Here is a 19,277-nt window from a genome sequence, read left to right as displayed (position 1 = left end):
CCACCAGATGCCTGATCATGTCTATTTCCTCCCCCATTAGCCTCAGCATAGCCTCCTGCATGTTCTGATCATGCTCACTGAATGCTTCCCTGGCCTCTGCCACCGAATGCCTCCATGCATTCAGCTGTGCCTATTAGTGCGGGAGGACTGCACGAGCTCAGAAAACGTCATCGCGAGTGTGGTTTTTTTCTGCCTTCTAATCTGCGATAACCTCATGGAGGGTGTTGATACGGGGAGCATAGAAACATTTGCACCTGCAAGGGGGATAAAAAGGGAGAGTAAAATTTAAGAAGATACGTTTCTGAGAACAGAAGGGAGTCTCTTTCACAGTGAACCAAGCCATTGACAGCAGACAGCACCTGTGCTTTAGGTACAAGGTCACATTTTGCCTTTTATATTGAGTGCCTGCCAGTATGGTGACACATCACACACAGCTGGGCAACAGAATTTGGTTTCCAGGCAGCCATAGTAAGCCAAAGAGTACGCGGGGTTGGCTTTTTCCGCTTCATAACATGTGGGAATGGTTTCAAACCAGCACCCTCCTTTCCCATAGCAAGCAATGCCGGTTGGGTTTGCTGTTTAAAAGGAGTGGCTGTGGTTTTGGGGTGGATGTGCAACACACCCCTGTCCCCACTGTGTGGCTATTCTCCAGACGATCCCTTTTAACCAAGTGCAAACAGCCCAGCATGAACGGGGTCCTTTTACTGTTCCTTTACAAAAATTCCTGTATTTCAACCAGGTGACCGTGAATGATATCACTCTCCTGAAGCTGACACAGAAAGATAAAGACCGAATGTTGCATGAATGAGACCAAAATCCAGGACCATTCGCTGCCATGCTTTTGTGCTGCAGTGATTCCAGACTACTTGCTACTGGCTTGGCGTGGTAAAGTGTCCTACCATGAAGGATGAAATAAGGCAGCCCCCGCACAGAAACCTTCTGCAAAGGCTTTCAGAGTACCTCCAGGAGAGCTTCATAGAGATGCCCCTGGGGGATTCCCACTCCATCCCCAGACATGTTAACAGACTTTTCCAGTAGCTGTACTGGCCGCGAATTCATCCCAATTCTTCAGGGCAAATCAAATATTAAACACAATTGCTTTTAACCCCTGTAGTGTAGTTACAAGTGTGCACTCACCAGAGGTGCCCTCTCCACCTTCAGTGTCCGGGAACCCGCCTTGGGAGGGTCTTAGCTCCAGGGTGATGAGAAGATCCTGGCTGCCGGGGAGAACGGATTCTCCACTTGCCTGCTGCGCATTCTCCTCCTCTTCCTCCTCCTCCTCATCCACAAAATCCTCCCCGTGTTGCTTGAGACTCCCCCCTTGCAGGTGTCCATAGACAGTGGTGGGGTACTGGTAGGGTCCCCCCTAGAATGGCATGCAGCTGATCACAGAAGTGGCATGTATGGGGCTCTGACCCAAAGCGACTTTTTGCCTCCTTTATCTTGTAGCAGGCTTGCCTGAGCTCCTTAACTTTCACACAGCACTGCTGTGTGTCCCTGGTGTATCCTCTCTCCACCATGCCCTGTTCGATTTTGGCATATATATATTCGCATTTCTTCTTTCTGATTGGAGTTCTGCCTGCACAGATTCTTCTCCCCATACAGCAATCAGATCCAGTGTCTCCCATTCACTCCATGCTGGAGCTTGTTTGCAATTCTGGGACTGCATGGTCCCTTGTGCTGCTGAGCTTGCCACACTGAACAAACAGGAAATAAAATTCAAAAGTTCCCAGGGCTTTTCCTGTGTACCTGGCTAGTGCATCGGGGCTGAAAGCGCTGTCCAGAGCGGTCACATTGGAGCACTCTGGGATAGCACCCTGAGGCCAATGCCGTAGAATTGCACAATGCTGCATCTGCACTACCCCAAATTCGACCCGAGAAGGTCAATTTTAGCGCTACTCCCCTCATCGGAGAGGAGTACATTAGTCGATTTTAAGAGCCCTTTAGGTCGACAGAATAGGGTTGGTTGTGTAGCTGCATTGCTTATAAAATCGACCTAACACCGCTAAATTCAACCTAACCTTGTAGTGTAGACCAGGGCTAAGTAAAGTTATTTTTGAATTGCCTCTTTTAGTGTTACTTCTTATTTGATAATTTTTGCCACAATGAATTTGTATATTGCTTAAAAATCAGTGTTTTGGAAACCTACTGTATGCAGTAGTTTAGACAAGGTGGAAACTTCCCTTTGTGGTTCAGTTCCCTGAAAAGAAAAAGAGAGAAAAATGATGACAAAAGTGTCAATGGTATACAATACGCAAGTAATTCTTATTTCTCTTTTGGTTGGTGTAAACAAGTAATAAGTGTTATTGCTTGAAATAGGATTCTAAGATACATACTTTTATTCGTAAAGTCCTGATTTGTTCTTTTACCCAAAGTAATGTGCTAAATGGAAGCTTTTCAATATCTTGCGCGTGAGTTGGTCCCACAATCCTTTGAGTGAGCATTTGTAATAGGACCAGGATTATAAAAGATTATGGTGGTATTAATAATACTTAATATTTATATGTAGTGCTTTTTATCTGTGTTTTTTAAACCAGTTCTCAACTGTGGTTAATTTAGTATTGTTCCCATTGTACAGATGAGAGAGAATTGAGGCACAGAAGTGAAGTGACTTTCCAAGGTATCACAGCCAGGAATAGAACCTAGTCTCTTGTTTCCCAGTCTTGTGTCCTATTCAATGGCATGTACAAATCGTATGTTTCTTTTTATAAAAGCCATGTACACATGCTAATACAATGTTCTTATTCTTCAATTAAGTCAAACGCTTACTAAATACAAAACAGTAGAGAGTCTTAAAGGTAAATTTGAAATACTTTATTAAACAAAAATTCACAATTGAATCCAGAGAATATCTACTGTATGGGAATATATGCATTGAACTAAAATACACGTTGTAAAAAGGTTGAAATCAGCTAACTGTATCTACCACGAACAATTTTAGTGTTCTGCATTTTTCCGGCAAAGGTTAATATCTCTAATACCTAAAATACATTTTAAAAAACAAATAAAATATGAATCAATATTGGCCTTTTGAGGTTAGTTGTAGCAAATATAGTTAATGGACTAATTACATAATTCAGATGCAGGTGTCTTTTGGTTCTTCATTTGTGTCCATTCATAAGAACGACTGTGGTTTAATGGAATATGCAAGTAGATGGAAGAGAAAAAACCTGTATTCTGTTCTTGGCTATGCCATTAACTAGCTTTGTGACATCAAACAAGTCTCTGTTTTCCCATCTGTAAAACATTTTGTGATCCGTGGATGCACATTCTATAGAAGTAGAAAGTGATGGTTGGTGTTTTCTCTAACAATCTACAGTCATAATTTTTCTACAGTTCTTGCATTTCATCAGTTTTACTCTCTCTGTCCATATGAAGTAGATTTTTTTTTGTAAAGCTTTACAGTATAACTTGAGTAAGTACCATTATTGCTTTGAAGCAGTACTCCTTCTGTATGTTTCCTCTGATGACCACACACTGTAAATAAACTTAGATTGATTTACTTTTATGAGTTTGTCCTCTAATTCTTCTCTTCCCTGTTCAGTTCATATAACGCTAAGCAAATAATAAATATCATTCATGGAAAATGATTAAATAGAATTCAAACTTTTAAATACTAAAACAATGCTCATTATTTTGATTTTTGCATGACAGCTCTTGATAAAATGTTTTTGACATGGGTTCTGCAGCAGTATAATGACAGCTGTTTGTTTTTAGACTTTCCTAATAGTGGCCCCTCTTTCTGTGCTTTATAACTGGAAGGATGAGTTGGACACTTGGGGCTATTTCAGAGTCGCTATTTTACATGGCAGTAGAAAGGACAATGAACTGAGTCGCATCAAGCAGGGAAAGTGTGAGATTGCTCTAACAACATATGAGACACTTCGCCTATGTTTGGATGAACTTAACAGGTAATGTAACATTTTCTAATGTTCATTTGTGCAAACACTGTTTTTTGTAACAGTCTACAGTGTTTTGGTTTTAAATTTTTTTGACAACTATTTAAATCCTGTGAATCTAACTCCTTACTGGGAGGTGGAATGAGGAGATACAGTACATCTATATCCAGTGAACTTACCAAACAGAATCTCTTTCTAATGGGTAACCCCCAAGAAGGTAGTTATTTGAATGATAGCTGTATTAAATGTTGAAATGTCAGGCAAACTAGTCTCTGTCTCTCCCATTCTGTCCCCCAAAATGACCATTAAAATACATGGGATGGCACAGGCTTGATACCCTGAGAATCCCTGCCCTAGACTTATTTTTTCATTTGTATAATAAGATTCCAGGATTGTCACTTTGAAGTGTAAGATTTATATAGAATCAATGTGAAAGTGATGGGAACAGCTTCAAGCATGGTTGTGAGCTCTTTTTGTTCAAAATATCACAATGTTGAATCTTCAGCGTGATTTGCAGTCTGTTGAGTCCAGTTTTTAAGTTTTCAGCCATTTTGACTTTACGAATTACACCCATGTAAAGTCAGGCTGAGAGTCCTATTCCATTGCCATATCAGAGTTAATATCTACACCTAATTAGCATGCAACAATTTTATTGGTTGTATGAGGGAGACTGTCCAGATGGTTGATTACTGGGCCCAACTGCCGCAGTTTTTCAAAACCACCAACATAACTCTGCCCACACAGTAACCCCAAACACACACAGCCCCCACCGCCGGACACATCCCTCACTTGCCACCTGCACAAAGCTCCCATCACTACACACACATTTCCTCCAATCTCACTCATATTCCTGATGAGAACCAGGTGGAATGTTAGAGTCCAAATGTTCTTTGGTGGTTGGAATGTGACACTTGATCAGAGAAGGTGGGAGTGACAGCTGTGTGGGGTAACAAAGAGGTGGTGGTCCCTCCCAACAGGGAGCAGCTCTGTGCACAAACTTTGGGGAACATGTATTTTTTAAGTTGTCAGCCATTTTAACTTTACAGATTGCACAATGCAAAACATCCAAACACAATACCCTCACACAAATGAACTCAACTAGCTGTTATTCACCACCCATACAGCTCAACACAGTCTCCCAGTGCACACCCCTTCGACACAACTCAGCACAAATCTCCCAGAACACACAATAACCCCAAACACAGATAGCTCCTCACCGCAGCAAACACTCTTCCTTCGCCACTCTCATAAATCAACACAAGATTTCCCAGCACAGTGCACATACTCTCCCACCCCCCATACTTGCCATAAACTGGAATGGCAAAGCTGTGGGTCATCACTAGTAGTAGAATATGCATCTAGGTTACATATCCCTGTTGCATGACAGAGGTCAGTATCCACTGTTAGTGGACCATGCTTTAATTGTCTCATGGACAACCTACTCTCATCTGTGATCCCACAGACAGCCTCACCTCCCATTCATGATCATATAATATTTTTGTTGCAATACAGCAGTTGCCTACATGGAAAAGTAATGATAGGAAATGATTTAATATGTATTTATTTAGTTTAGAATAGAACTCTCCATATCCTCCCCCTCCCCCCCCACACATCCCCCAACAAGTCCTCACAGTAGATTAACTTCTGGTGTACAGTGCAAATAGTTGACACAGTGCAGTGTTTTTTGCCAGGTTGTGTTGGTCCTTTAATTCAGGAAACTTTAAGTAAGAGAGATATTGTAATATTTATGTTTCTTAATACCCCAAAGGACTTGATAGAATATGAGATCTTCCTGCTTTCCAATTTGTCTCTGCTATAGTTCATAACCTTGAGTACAATCAATTGAGCAAGTCAGTATTGACTGTTTAAATACTAGAGAACTCACAGTACAAACTTGCTGACAGCTTGACATGGTCTTGTAGTTTAAACAGCTGGGTTCACCTTCAGGACTTGATAACAATTTAGATTGACTCACAGCTGAAGAGATCCCTATAGCTATCTCTGTCAACCTAGTCTTGTTTAAAAATACTGTGGTTTGAAGTAGAGATGTGAGAATCTGTGTGAGAGGGAGGAGTAATCCCTATACTCAGATCTCTTCATGCGTGAGCATAAGGAATGATTAGTTGAAATTGGTTACTTTCAAATATGCTCATTCCTGTTCCTACTTTGCATCTAGCCATGGTTTTATCTCTTATGTTCTCTTGAGAGTATCTGACTTTTCTTAAAGTAGATTTTTGAGATATAGGAGGCTGACATGGGCTACTTGATTTAGAGTATTTCAATAGTACTGAATGAAGGTTCAGTCTTAAAAATAAATTAATCTAAAATAGATTTTTTTTAAATGGAAAAAAAACTTTGATACTTTAAAATGTGCCTGCTCCTACTTGCAGCTGCTTGATTGTATTAAAGGAACATCAAACTTGAAGTTAATGTATTTTGAAATTGCTCAAAATATCATTGTTTCAGAACTAATCTTCTACCTGCTTTATAAATTTGAATTTAAATAAATCTCTCTGGGGGCTGGATGACTCAGGATTAGCAATGTGATCTGAATCATTTCACCTTTAGGTCATGGGGTTTTATTGTGTTCCAGACTGATAGTGACCAAAAGTTGTTACCATGCAATGGCTGCTGATATTGTTCAGATTCCTTTTGGAACAGTTGCCCATAATTCCCGTGCTGCTCGATATGCAGCTTTCCCTTCCACATCCCTCCAACCCCCCGATATCATTGGCAGTAGAGATATCAAAAAGAATAAACAATCCTGTCATCCCTACAGTTGATCCCTTCAAGTCATGTTTCAGACTCATTGATAAGGATGTTTTCCCTGTTGCTGCTACCCATGCTGTACCTCTTGTGTGGGGAAAATGTAAAATTTCAGTAAGCAGTGTTCTCAATCTGCTACCTTTTTATAATTGTTAATTAACTTTTTAAAAAATCTTTTAAAAGTGGAGTTAGTGATATTAAAAGCTGCTGGATTAATAGCCTAGAGACAGACAGCCTTTCTCTTTCACAGAATAGGTATAGCATGACTGGCAATAGTTCATATTTTTGGCCACAAAGCCTTTTCAGTGCGCTAAATTCATTTTTTAAGATAAGTCTAACCTTAGGAGAGGCAGGAGCCTACGAAAGCAATGCCATAGTTGGGTCCCTCCCAAATTCATGGTCCATTTTGGTCAATTTCACGGACATAGGATTTTAAAAGTAATAAATTTCATGATTCAGCTATTTAAATCTGAAAGTTCATGCTGTTATAATTGTAGGGGTCCTGACCGAAAAAGGAATTTTGTGTGTGTGTGGGGCGTTGCAAGGCTATTGTAGAGGGGGTTGCGGTACTGCTACCTTTACTTCTGTGCTGCTGCTGGCGGCAGCGCTGCCTTCAGGGCTGGGCAGCTGGAAAGCAGCGGCTGCTGGCTGGGAGCCCAGCTCTGAAGGCAGAGCCACTGCCAGAAGCAGCAGCAGCACAAAAGTAAGGATGCAATGGTATGGTATTGCCACCCTTACTTCTACACTGCTGCAGCTGGGCGCCCCACGGCTAGGTTGCCTCTGAAGGCAGCACAGAAGTAAGAGTGACAATACCACGACCCCCCTAAAATAAACTTGTGACCCCCCCCTCAACACCCTTTTGGGTCAGGACCCCCAGTTTAAGAAATGCCTGTGAAATCTGTATAGTATAGGGTAAAAACAAACAAAAGACCAGATTTCACAGGGGGAGACCAGATTTCACAGTCGTAACATGATTTTCATGGCTGTGAATTTGATAGGGCTCTAGCTATAGTGGGTGGCTCAGCTAGCTGCCGGGTTGGAAATAGCCTAATTTCTAGTCATAACAAAGTAAATATAAACTACAGGTGAATAATGGATGAAAGTAATCAAATTCTCCTCATGCAAGCTTAAAGAACTTGATTAGTACAGTTTTCTGATGCATATTTTTCATTGCAGAGTTGATTTAATGCTCAAGAAAGGGAGCCAGATTCCTCTTAAACTACAGTTTAAGGCACACTTCCATCTTGAAATCTGAGGATTTTTTTAAGAGAATTTTAAAAATCTCAGATATTATACCTAAGTCCCATTGTATGTGATAGTAAAACCAAATTTTTCTGTTTCCTGAAACATTATTTCTCTTTCATTTATCTGTGTGAGGGATCTGAACAAATTGATTATAGTGAAACTGAGTACACACAACAGGATGTAAAATACATAAAGTTAGCTGAAAAAATAGCTGATATGTTTTTTTCACTTACAATAATATTAAGTGTTACTTGTAACATTTGGACTTGTCTTTGAATTTTTTTTTAAGTTGATGGCATTTCTTTTAAGTCACTTGCTTTTAGTCAACAATTGTGAGGAAGCACAGCTAATTCTAAGTACATGTTTGTGAGATAATGCAAGCGACAGCTACATGAAACTGTATTTCCTGTTGATCCACAGCCTAGAATGGTCAGCTGTAATTGTAGATGAAGCACACAGAATCAAGAATCCAAAGGCTCAAATAACCCAAACTATGAAGGCTTTAAAATGCAGTGTTCGTATAGGTCTTACTGGAACCATTCTTCAGAACAACATGAAAGAATTGTGGTGTGTCATGGACTGGTAAGTAAGAAGTTAATATTTTAATTAAGACTTATCCAGAGAAGTGACAGGGTAGTAATGGTGTGGGGCTCAGCAGTGTCCAGAAACTGTGCTATAGTAGGAATTCCATCACACTTTTGTCTTGTTTCTGCTGGAAGTACATGTGTTTTCCCACCAGGGCACTGCCCCCAAGCTGTTGGAATAACCCATCTTTTAGAGTAGTCTTAGATAGCTTGTATCTGGTAAACTTGGGGGCGTCCTCATCCCCTCACTCTTTTGGGTACTGGTAAGCAGGGGAGGAGTTCTTTTCTCTTATTATTACCCCTCCTAACTTCTTTCCAGTGGTCCTTCCTTTCTTTCCCTGGCCTGTGGTGCCCCCACTCCACCCCACATGTAACAGGATAAGAATAATTATTTAGCTCCCAGTCTCAGGCACTCTGCTCCCTGCTTTGTCTAAAGTGCACAACTCACATTCATGTAGATAAGAGTGTTGTGTGTCCTCCTGATGATTTCTATTAATATTTCAGTAGTGCCCAAAATGTGCTAGGTGTTGTGCAAATATATAGGAAGGGACAGTCCCTACCCCAAAGAACTTTAAAGAGGAAAAAAGACCCCCAGATGAGGGAATAGAAAGTGCAAACAAAATAATCTTTTATTACTTACAATTTTAAAAATCTTAAATATGCAGCAATTGTGGGCTGAAGTGAAATGTCAGGAAGGGGATGAGTTAGTAGCAAAGCTTAATGTAAAATCCAAGCAACTAAAACATTAAGATGGTGTTAGAATGGATTACCCAATGGGGAGTATTTCTCAGAAAATGCCTAATGGGTTTAATAATTCCTGTTGTTTTCTTTAGATTCAGATTCATTAAACTATTTGATATCTTTATAACCTGATGGAATTAAAGCAGAAAGAATCAAAGTCAACATTTTAAAACCTGGGTGCCTAAACTTTAGGCACCTAAATCCTTAAAATAAGCTCCTAAATAATAGTAACCTGATTCATAACACCGGTCAGCATCCATTGGACGTGCAGATGCTGAGCTCCTCTGAAAATTGTGTCATTATTACTGAAGAGCCTGTATGGGGATTTAGGTGCCTAAACTTAGGCTGACAGTGAGTACATGGAAAGGCTGACTGTCTGGAAGTAGAATGATACATTTCTATTATATACATGAGTCGTATTTATTCATTTAACTGCTGATGATTGATTTAAGATCTGTCACTGTTAGTCAGGAGTATTTCACATGCTTTTAGTCAATGGAAGAGGATATTCTGCGTTCGCGTTCAGCCAATAACTGCTGTTCTTTTATTTCTTTTAGGGCTATACCTGGACTTTTGGGTAGCAGAACACATTTCAAGAAGGAATTTTCTGATCCAGTGGAGCATGGCCAGAGGCACACCGCAACTAAGAGAGAGCTAGCAACAGGTCGAAAGGCCATGCAGAAGCTAGCAAGAAAAATGTCTGGCTGCTTCCTGCGACGTACTAAGGCTTTTATTAGTGATCAGTTGCCAAAAAAGGAAGACAGAGTAAGAGTGGCCATTTTTACAAAATACTAATAAATATATCATATCTTGGTGGTTGTTATATATATCGTAGTGTTTTTTTTATAGTGTATCTAGTAGTTCATGGTTCTGTGGTCAGATTTTTCTAGAGTTCAGAGGTCCAGGTTGTGAGCAAAAATGCACATGCAGTAGTACACTTCATTTGTTCACATAATTACTATGATTGCATGTTCAGATTGAGTTATTTGGGCATGGAAATGCCCAGCAAGACATTTGACTGACCATTAACACATCCAGATGCTTAATTTATATGCACAGTTGTAATTATATGGCTAATATCAGCTTCACATTTCTGTGTGCAGGAGGTGGAGTCTGATAATATATAAATTAAGACTTGTTAAAAGCCAATTACTTTCAATCCTCCCCTTTTATGGTATTCATTTTAAAATTGTTTTTATTTTTTTTAAGTTAATTGTGACTAATTGTGGCTGTTCCTTTGGTGCTGGCATAAACATAATTTAAGAATTCATACTTTTTTAAATCATCATGACTAGGCTGTTTTGATGAATATGAGAATTTATTTAGCCAGCAAGCACAAATACATCTAATAAATTAAACACATTAGCTTGCAGCTGTTTTTCTAGATTTTGTTTTGCCCTTCATACAGAGCCTGTAATAATGTCATCCAAACTGTGTCTTCTAAAGGAAAGATTAACACAAACGTCAGTCAGGTGCTTTTCTAAATCTAGCGGTTTTATGTCTTTTCATTCTCTTGTTAATGTGAGTATACGTTCAAGTTACTGTTGTATTATTATAGCACAGCATGGTGCTGCTGCTATGTGGGTGGCCTAAGTTCAGAAGTGATCTTGGGATTTTCTGTTTCCTGCTGGTTAAGACCAAAGATGTCATGGAGATGCCACCCGTGGTCTTTGGGAGGAGGGATAAGAGTTTTGGACACACCACTGTACAGATCCCTCCCCCGCCCCATTCCTGTGACTCTCAGTATCAATAGGTCTCTTAGATTTGACTGTTTTTTATCTCTCTGACTGTAGAAGTGTTCTACAATAGTTAGTACCAAAGGGTGGTGAAAGGAAAAGGCAAATAAACCATTCTGACTAAGTGGGCAAGAACTTTTATGGCTAGGTCTTTTAAACCTTCACTCACTCACTCAATAACTCCCCCCCCCCTCCTCCCCCCCCCCCCAAAAAGCCTAAAGAAAATGTAGTGGAAGTAAAACTGCAGAATGATTGATGTAGTTTGATTTTAATACTGCTAATAGAATTGGTAAAAAAAAATTGTATTAAAATTACCACAGTTACCTGTTGACCATATTTTCACACTTTTTTTCCAGCACATCAGCCTCCAGTTCTTTGTTGGGAGCAGAAAAATACCCTTTAACTACCTGTACATCTATCAGTTTATTTTCCATTTCCTGTAATTTTAGTATTTTAGCATTTTTGTGTTATATTCTTATTGAGGTCTTTGTTGTTTTTTCATGTATGCTGCATACAATTGTATTTTGGGGTTCTATCTTGGCAGACGGTATACTGTTCCCTGACAGAGTTCCAGAAACAAGTATATCAGGCTGTGTTGGCAACAGAAGATGTAAGCTTAGTATTGCGAGCACGGGAGCCCTGTAGTTGTAGCAGTGGCCGTAAAAGGAAGAATTGTTGTTACAAAGTAAGTATTTTCACAGTCTAGATTTCAGGATGTACAGTAACTTGCATCTTTCCACCCTGCTGGTTTGGACAATGTGAAGGAATATGCTTCAGGGAATGACTGGCCCTACCTATTTTGCAGGTCTTGTTCCTAATAGATCACCAAAAGAGGAGTTGCAGAGTGGAGCATTCCCCAAAACCACTGTTCCTCTAGACGCACAGGCTGTCTCTCACCTTTGCTCTCACAACTTTTGTAGCAGTTGAGGGCAGAATAGAAATTCTTTGATCCCTTTTTATATTTGTTTAATAATCCAAGGTGGGGATGAAAGGTACATTATTTGGTCATTGCCATTAAAGAGCCAATATTTGCTGATAGTTATGACATGTTGGTGGCTGAGATTCTCACATTCTCTGTCTTTAATTAGGGTAAGAGATAGCGGTAGACACTATTCACAAATGATTATTTCTGCTAAGAAGGGGCTGTCTTAATCTGTATGTTATAGTTCACAAGGGAAAGTTGAACAAAAGGTAAATGTATATAAATACACTGGCAACAAAATCTATTAAACAATAAAAATTTGTTTTGAAAAACAGGGAAATCAATTTAAAGAACAAAACAAGGAAAATATACTGTACATACAGGAAAACTATTGAAAGACTGAACTTTAAGAAAAAAATGCAATTAAACTCCAGTTATAAATATAAATATAGTGTCAGTTAATTGGAGGTCATGGGGAAGAAACTAAAGTTAGTTATAGTTTAACTTAACTGTGTAATTTCAAGTTAACTCGGACTTAACAGTACCTACTGACCCCTTGTGATCTTCCACTCAGTACAGCCATTGCACTTTGCATGCAAGGAGAAAATATTCAGAAGGAGGCTTTGATAAGAATTCTTTTTGTCAGTTTAAACTCAAGAACTGCATCCTGGATGGTTACTTCAGCAAACCCATAACCTTGTCCCTTAAAATGTCCTGGGAGTCCTGATGATTACATTTAAAATCATTTTACTTCAGGCAGCTTGTTAACTTAAAAACCTAGACAAAATAAATCAAACTGATTGAGACACAGGTCATCTGTAAACTATTGGTGGAAGTGCTGTGATGGAAGTTGCCTCAAGCTCCACTGGTCTTGCTGTTCCCTGAAGTAGTAATTGCTGAAGACTTCTTGTCTTTTGTCTGCTTTGAATGTCTTCTTTTTTATAATTTTCAAAATAATAAACTTCACTCTTTTTGGCTGGTTGGTATTCTTCCCAGTCTTTACTTCTCCAATTTAAAGCAATGCATTTTTTTTCTAAATTTCCATGTATTCTATCTTTACATTAAATACTCTGTTGTTTTGTCAACTTCCCTGTTACTTTTAACTTACTGCAGTCTCTCACGTTTTCTTCCATGTACCCTATCACCCTTTATTGTCTAGGCATATCTGTGTCTCCAGGTCACTCAGTTTGCTCTGCCCTTGACACCCATATTTTAAGAGCTGTTACAGTCTGGGTTGAGAGTGTTATGGACAGCTTCTCTCAACCAACTGATTCAAATTTTAAGAATGGAAAAATTTAGATTGGATATCAAGAAAAACTTCCTTACTTGAGCTGTATTAGGTTGTGGAATAGCCTTCTTAGATCTGTGGTAAAACATTAGAAAAGGTACAGTCGGGAACAACCTGCATGGATAGGGGGATGGACTGAAGGACCTATTAGCTCACTTCCAGCTCTAAGTAATAGCAATAAATTCAAATTATAAGCATACATTTGTATTTACTCAGCAGAAGTTGTCCTGTAATGGAAAATCATTATTCAAATACACACTTTACAATAATAGTAAAATGAGCACATAATACTGGCCAATGACACACTTTTATATACTGTATTTATTCCTCATGTACATTATAAATGTTTTTCAGCTTTGCTTCAGTGTGATAACCTGATCTATTTTATCTCTTGTTGAAATGCTTTTTACAGTAAGGCAGCTTTTGGATTGTTTATTTTATTAATAGATTTTACGTTATGAAGGTGTGCTGCTAGTTTTTCACTAATTTTAACAGTAGCTGTTTCCATGCTTCTATGTCTCATGATGTTTTGTAGAGAAAAGTGACCCTCCATTTCATTCAGTTCGCTAATGACACCTGAAATTACTGGAAGCCCTTGGCCACATCCTGGATGCTTAAGTGTAAAATAGATTGCTATAGAATAACTTCCTGAAGTTACCCATGAAATCTAGCAATTTGAAAGGTTGTAGGGGGAAACATGATTGAGCACTAGTTAAAATGTTATGGTAGGCATTTAAGAATAATATTGGAAAAGGAGTGCAAGTGCTAAAGCTGTCATTTTTATTATTTGTCAACTAGTGACTTCAGTGATATGCACTGGCTGTTATTTTTGGCATATTCACATGTTTAAAGTCAGTCAGCCATAACCAGGAAAACACAGTTATCTGATGTCATTGCTGATTCAGTAGAAAACCTTGCATAAACATTTAAAGTCATTTTAATTATATTTTTTATTATTATATTATTATATTTTTATAATTTTATTATTAATTTATCTATTTAAAATATTGTTGAGTTTCTTTTCAGAAAGAAAACTATTAGCTGTTGTTGTGTAAGATGCCATTAAAACAACTGTGATTTAAATTTGATTTTAAATTGTTTGTAACATTTCCATTTCTGTTTTTCATATGACATGTTACATGGCATCTTGGTTACCCTAACTTTCTATAAATTACGTGTTCTGTAATATGTAAGAACAAATATAAACAACATTGTTGTCTTGAAGCAGAGGCGGTGCTAGCAGGAGTGTTTTTGGAACCGCACACACACAAAACATACCAATAATTAATAAGGGGCCCCCTTGAGCTGCTCAGGGCCCTAAGCAATTGCTTAGTTTGCCTATGCCTGGCGTCGGCTCTGAAGAAATCTTTTCTGTTAATGCTATTTGTTACAAAATGCAGGAAAATTGTAAGTATTCTCTGTCATGCTGCATTTTTAATAAAATCAATAAGGTTCCCATATTAATCTATGTGGAAGAGGTTTTAAAAAATACTTGGAAATCGCAAATACACTTTCTGCTGAAAATGGTAGTTCTCATCTTAGAGTTCTAGAACGCTGATTCTGCCAGTTGCCAATAAATGTGGTTAGAATATCTATAATTGTAGGATAGTCACATTTTTCTAGGTTGTTTGTACCTTTAGGAAGCATTATTGCTTTTTTTGTTTTGTTTCTACAGACAAATGCCCATGGTGAAACAATGAGGGCACTGTATTTCAGTTACCTGACAATCCTTCGGAAGGTTGCTAATCATGCTGCTCTACTACAGACAGAGAACACCAGCAAACATCAGGTTGGTTTGGGTCTGCCTAAAGAGCAAAGTCGTGAAACAAAGGGAGAAACTTTTTAGTGAAAAGGTCTTATTGTAGCAGCTAGCTATAATTGTGATGGCCACTTCTTTTCAACTTTATTTACTCTCATCTTTTTGTCGAGCTAGCAGGAATTGAAGTATTTTGGTTCGTGCTTGGTGTCTGATCCTGCTCCCATAAAATCGAATGGCAAAACTCCCATTGACTTTTATAGTGCAGGAACAACCCTTATTCGGTAGTTTTCAACGGTAGCAATATTTTTCGTTTAGTCACGAGTAATTTTTTAAAAACTGAATTCTGGTGATGTTGGGGGAACAGTAGATAAGTAGACATTTTAGTGTTCAAATAATGTCAGAGGTAACTACTTGTAACATATTTGTTTATCAAAAGAATTTCTCCAGGGTTGGCTTCTTTGTAAAAATAGAAAATGTTTTAGGGCATTTGCTTTCCAAAAGAATTGTTCTTTTGAGAGAGCTGAATTGCTTTGAACAGCACAAGAAGAAATACTTTTATCAAAGTAGGGGCAAGGAGAAGACAGTGTCAGCTGGAATTGTTAGAATGGCAAGGGGGAATTTGTGAATCTAAACTGATGTTGGCACACAGATATTTTCTTGGAATTCACTTTACTTCTTTCCTCAAGTGAAGACAGAGGCAGCATAGAAACTTTTTTTTTTTAAAGTGTTGCAATATACCTCTAAGACCGCAAATGAGTAAAAAAGAAAGGGATGTTATCACCTTCATTTGGAGGCCTCAAGGGGATAAGAGTGCAGAATTCCTGGCTTAATCCTCAAGAAGGCGGTCCCTCTTTGAAAAGTGTTACACCTCGCTGTCCAGGACTTTATACTTATACCTATCACCATAGTAAGTGCCTAAATGGAACTTACTATGGTGATAGGTATAAGTATAAAGTCCTGGACTTTATACTTTACACTTTAAATGGCACCATAGTAAGTGCCTAAATTGGAAACAAGCAGGGAGAACTGGAGGTCCTGGTGATGTCAAGGAACTATGACGTGATCGGAATAACAGAGACTTGGTGGGATAACTCATATGACTGGAGTACTGTCATGGATGGTTATAAACTGTTCAGGAAGGACAGGCAGGGCAGAAAAGGTGGGGGAGTAGCACTGTATGTAAGGGAGCAGTATGACTGCTCAGAGCTCCAGTACGAAACTGCAGAAAAACCTGAGTGTCTCTGGATTAAGTTTAGAAGTGTGTGCAACAAGAGCGATGTAGTGGTGGGAGTCTGCTATAGACCACCGGACCAAGGGGATGAGGTGGATGAGGCTTTCTTCCGGCAGCTCACGGAAGCTACTAGATCGCATGCCCTGATTCTCATGGGTGACTTTAATTTTCCTGATATCTGCTGGGAGAGCAATACAGCGGTGCATAGACAATCCAGGAAGTTTTTGGAAAGCGTAGGGGACAATTTCCTGGCGCAAGTGCTAGAGGAGCCAACTGGGGGGGTGCTTTTCTTGACCTGCTGCTCACAAACCGGGTAGAATTAGTGGGGGAAGCAAAAGTGGATGGGAATCTGGGAGGCAGTGACCATGAGTTGGTTGAGTTCAGGATCCTGATGCAGGGAACAAAGGTAAGCAGCAGGATACGGACCCTGGACTTCAGGAAAGCAGACTTCGACTCCCTCAGGGAACGGATGGCCAGGATCCCCTGGGGGACTAACTTGAAGGGGAAAGGAGTCCAGGAGAGCTGGCTGTATTTCAAGGAATCCCTGTTGAGGTTACAGGGACAAACCATCCCGATGAGTCGAAAGAATAGTAAATATGGCAGGCGACCAGCTTGGCTTAATGGTGAAATCCTAGCGGATCTTAAACATAAAAAAGAAGCTTACAAGAAGTGGAAGGTTGGACATATGACCAGGGAAGAGTATAAAAATATTGCTCGGGCTTGTAGGAATGTTATCAGGAGGGCCAAATCGCACCTGGAGCTGCAGCTAGCCAGAGATGTCAAGAGTAACAAGAAGGGTTTCTTCAGGTATGTTGGCAACAAGAAGAAAGCCAAGGAATGTGTGGGCCCCTTACTGAATGAGGGAGGCAACCTAGTGACAGAGGATGTGGAAAAAGCTAATGTACTCAATGCTTTTTTTGCCTCTGTTTTCACTAACAAGGTCAGCTCCCAGACTGCTGCGCTGGGCATCACAAAATGCGGAAGAGATGGCCAGCCCTCTGTGGAGATAGAGGCGGTTAGGGACTATTTAGAAAAGCTGGACGTGCACAAGTCCATGGGGCCGGACGAGTTGCATCCGAGAGTGCTGAAGGAATTGGCGGCTGTGATTGCAGAGCCACTGGCCATTATCTTTGAAAACTCGTGGCGAACCGGGGAAGTCCCGGATGACTGGAAAAAGGCTAATGTAGTGCCATTCTTTAAAAAAGGGAAGAAGGAAGATCCTGGGAACTACAGGCCAGTCAGCCTCACCTCAGTCCCTGGAAAAATCATGGAGCAGGTCCTCAAAGAATCAATCCTGAAGCACTTGCATGAGAGGAAAGTGATCAGGAACAGCCAGCATGGATTCACCAAGGGAAGGTCATGCCTGACTAATCTAATCGCCTTTTATGATGAGATTACTGGTTCTGTGGATGAAGGGAAAGCAGTGGATGTATTGTTTCTTGACTTTAGCAAAGCTTTTGACACGGTCTCCCATAGTATTCTTGTCAGCAAGTTAAGGAAGTATGGGCTGGATGAATGCACTATAAGGTGGGTAGAAAGCTGGCTAAATTGTCGGGCTCAACGGGTAGTGATCAATGGCTCCATGTCTAGTTGGCAGCCGGTATCAAGTGGAGTGCCCCAAGGGTCGGTCCTGGGGCCGGTTTTATTCAATATCTTCATAAATGATCTGGAGGATGGTGTGGATTGCACTCTCAGCAAATTTGCGGATGATACTAAACTGGGAGGAGTGGTAGATACGCTGGAGGGGAGGGATAGGATACAGAAGGACCTAGACCAATTGGAAGATTGGGCCAAAAGGAATCTGATGAGGTTCAATAAGGATAAGTGCAGGGTCCTGCACTTAGGACGGAAGAACCCAATGCACAGCTACAGACTAGGGACCGAATGGCTAGGCAGCAGTTCTGCAGAAAAGGACCTAGGGGTGACAGTGGACGAGAAGCTGGATATGAGTCAGCAGTGTGCCCTTGTTGCCAAGAAGGCCAATGGCATTTTGGGATGTATAAGTAGGGGCATAGCGAGCAGATCGAGGGACGTGATCGTTCCCCTCTATTCGACATTGGTGAGGCCTCATCTGGAGTACTGTGTCCAGTTTTGGGCCCCACACTACAAGAAGGATGTGGATAAATTGGAGAGAGTCCAGCGAAGGGCAACAAAAATGATTAGGGGACTGGAACACATGAGTTATGAGGAGAGGCTGAGGGAGCTGGGATTGTTTAGCCTGCAGAAGAGAAGAATGAGGGGGGATTTGATAGCTGCTTTCAACTACCTGAAAGGGGGTTCCAAAGAGGATGGCTCTAGACTGTTCTCAATGGTAGCAGATGACAGAACGAGGAGTAATGGTCTCAAGTTGCAGTGGGGGAGGTTTAGATTGGATATTAGGAAAAACTTTTTCACTAAGAGGGTGGTGAAACACTGGAATGCGTTACCTAGGGAGGTGGTAGAATCTCCTTCCTTAGAGGTTTTTAAGGTCAGGCTTGACAAAGCCCTGGCTGGGATGATTTAACTGGGAATTGGTCCTGCTTTGAGCAGGGGGTTGGACTAGATGACCTTCTGGGGTCCCTTCCAACCCTGATATTCTATGATTCTGTGATTCTATGAAATGTTCTTTAAATATTGTTTCTGTCTGGCGTGCTTTGGAAGAATAGGTTTCAGAGTAACAGCCGTGTTAGTCTGTCTTTGCAAAAAGAAAAGGAGTACTTGTGGCACCTTAGAGACTAACCAATTTATTAGAGCATAAGCTTTCGTGAGCTACAGCTCACTTGCGTCCGATGAAGTGAGCTGTAGCTCACGAAAGCTCATGCTCAAATAAATTGGTTAGTCTCTAAGGTGCCACAAATACGCCTTTCCTTTTTGGAAGAATAGTGTTCTTTGTTACGACAAAAAATTAAGAGTTCAAATGGTTTATGGAAATTACAGTGTGCTGTAGTGCTTGAAATAGTTACTGGTATGATATAGTAGAATAGAATTGCTGTATTATTTAATGGTGAATTCATTTCCCATGATTATTTACTGTATGTGTAGCAGTTGATACCTGTCTGATTACATCTGTACACAAAAGACTGATTTAAAATGTTGACAATTAGTGTCAGTAAGCAAACTGGAAAAT

General features: G+C 40.1%; 1 protein-coding gene across 2 annotated transcripts in view; it reads left to right on the top strand.

Moving 5' to 3' along the window:
* The window catches only part of LOC140911599 (DNA excision repair protein ERCC-6-like 2), a 67,465-nt gene that overhangs the window by 18,061 nt on the left and 30,127 nt on the right, over nt 1-19,277 (top strand). For both annotated transcript variants that reach the window (XM_073344952.1, XM_073344954.1), the window contains exons 6-10: nt 3,718-3,911; nt 8,331-8,492; nt 9,793-10,000; nt 11,516-11,656; nt 14,857-14,970. In XM_073344952.1, coding sequence (XP_073201053.1) covers nt 3,718-3,911; nt 8,331-8,492; nt 9,793-10,000; nt 11,516-11,656; nt 14,857-14,970 — 819 coding nt within the window. The remainder of the gene's footprint in view (nt 1-3,717; nt 3,912-8,330; nt 8,493-9,792; nt 10,001-11,515; nt 11,657-14,856; nt 14,971-19,277) is intronic.

This window comes from Lepidochelys kempii, chromosome 5 (genome assembly GCF_965140285.1).
Source record: "Lepidochelys kempii isolate rLepKem1 chromosome 5, rLepKem1.hap1, whole genome shotgun sequence".
NCBI lineage: Eukaryota > Metazoa > Chordata > Testudines > Cheloniidae > Lepidochelys > Lepidochelys kempii.
The sequence above is the reverse complement of the archived record's forward strand: the minus strand, read 5'-3'. Positions and strand labels throughout refer to the sequence as shown.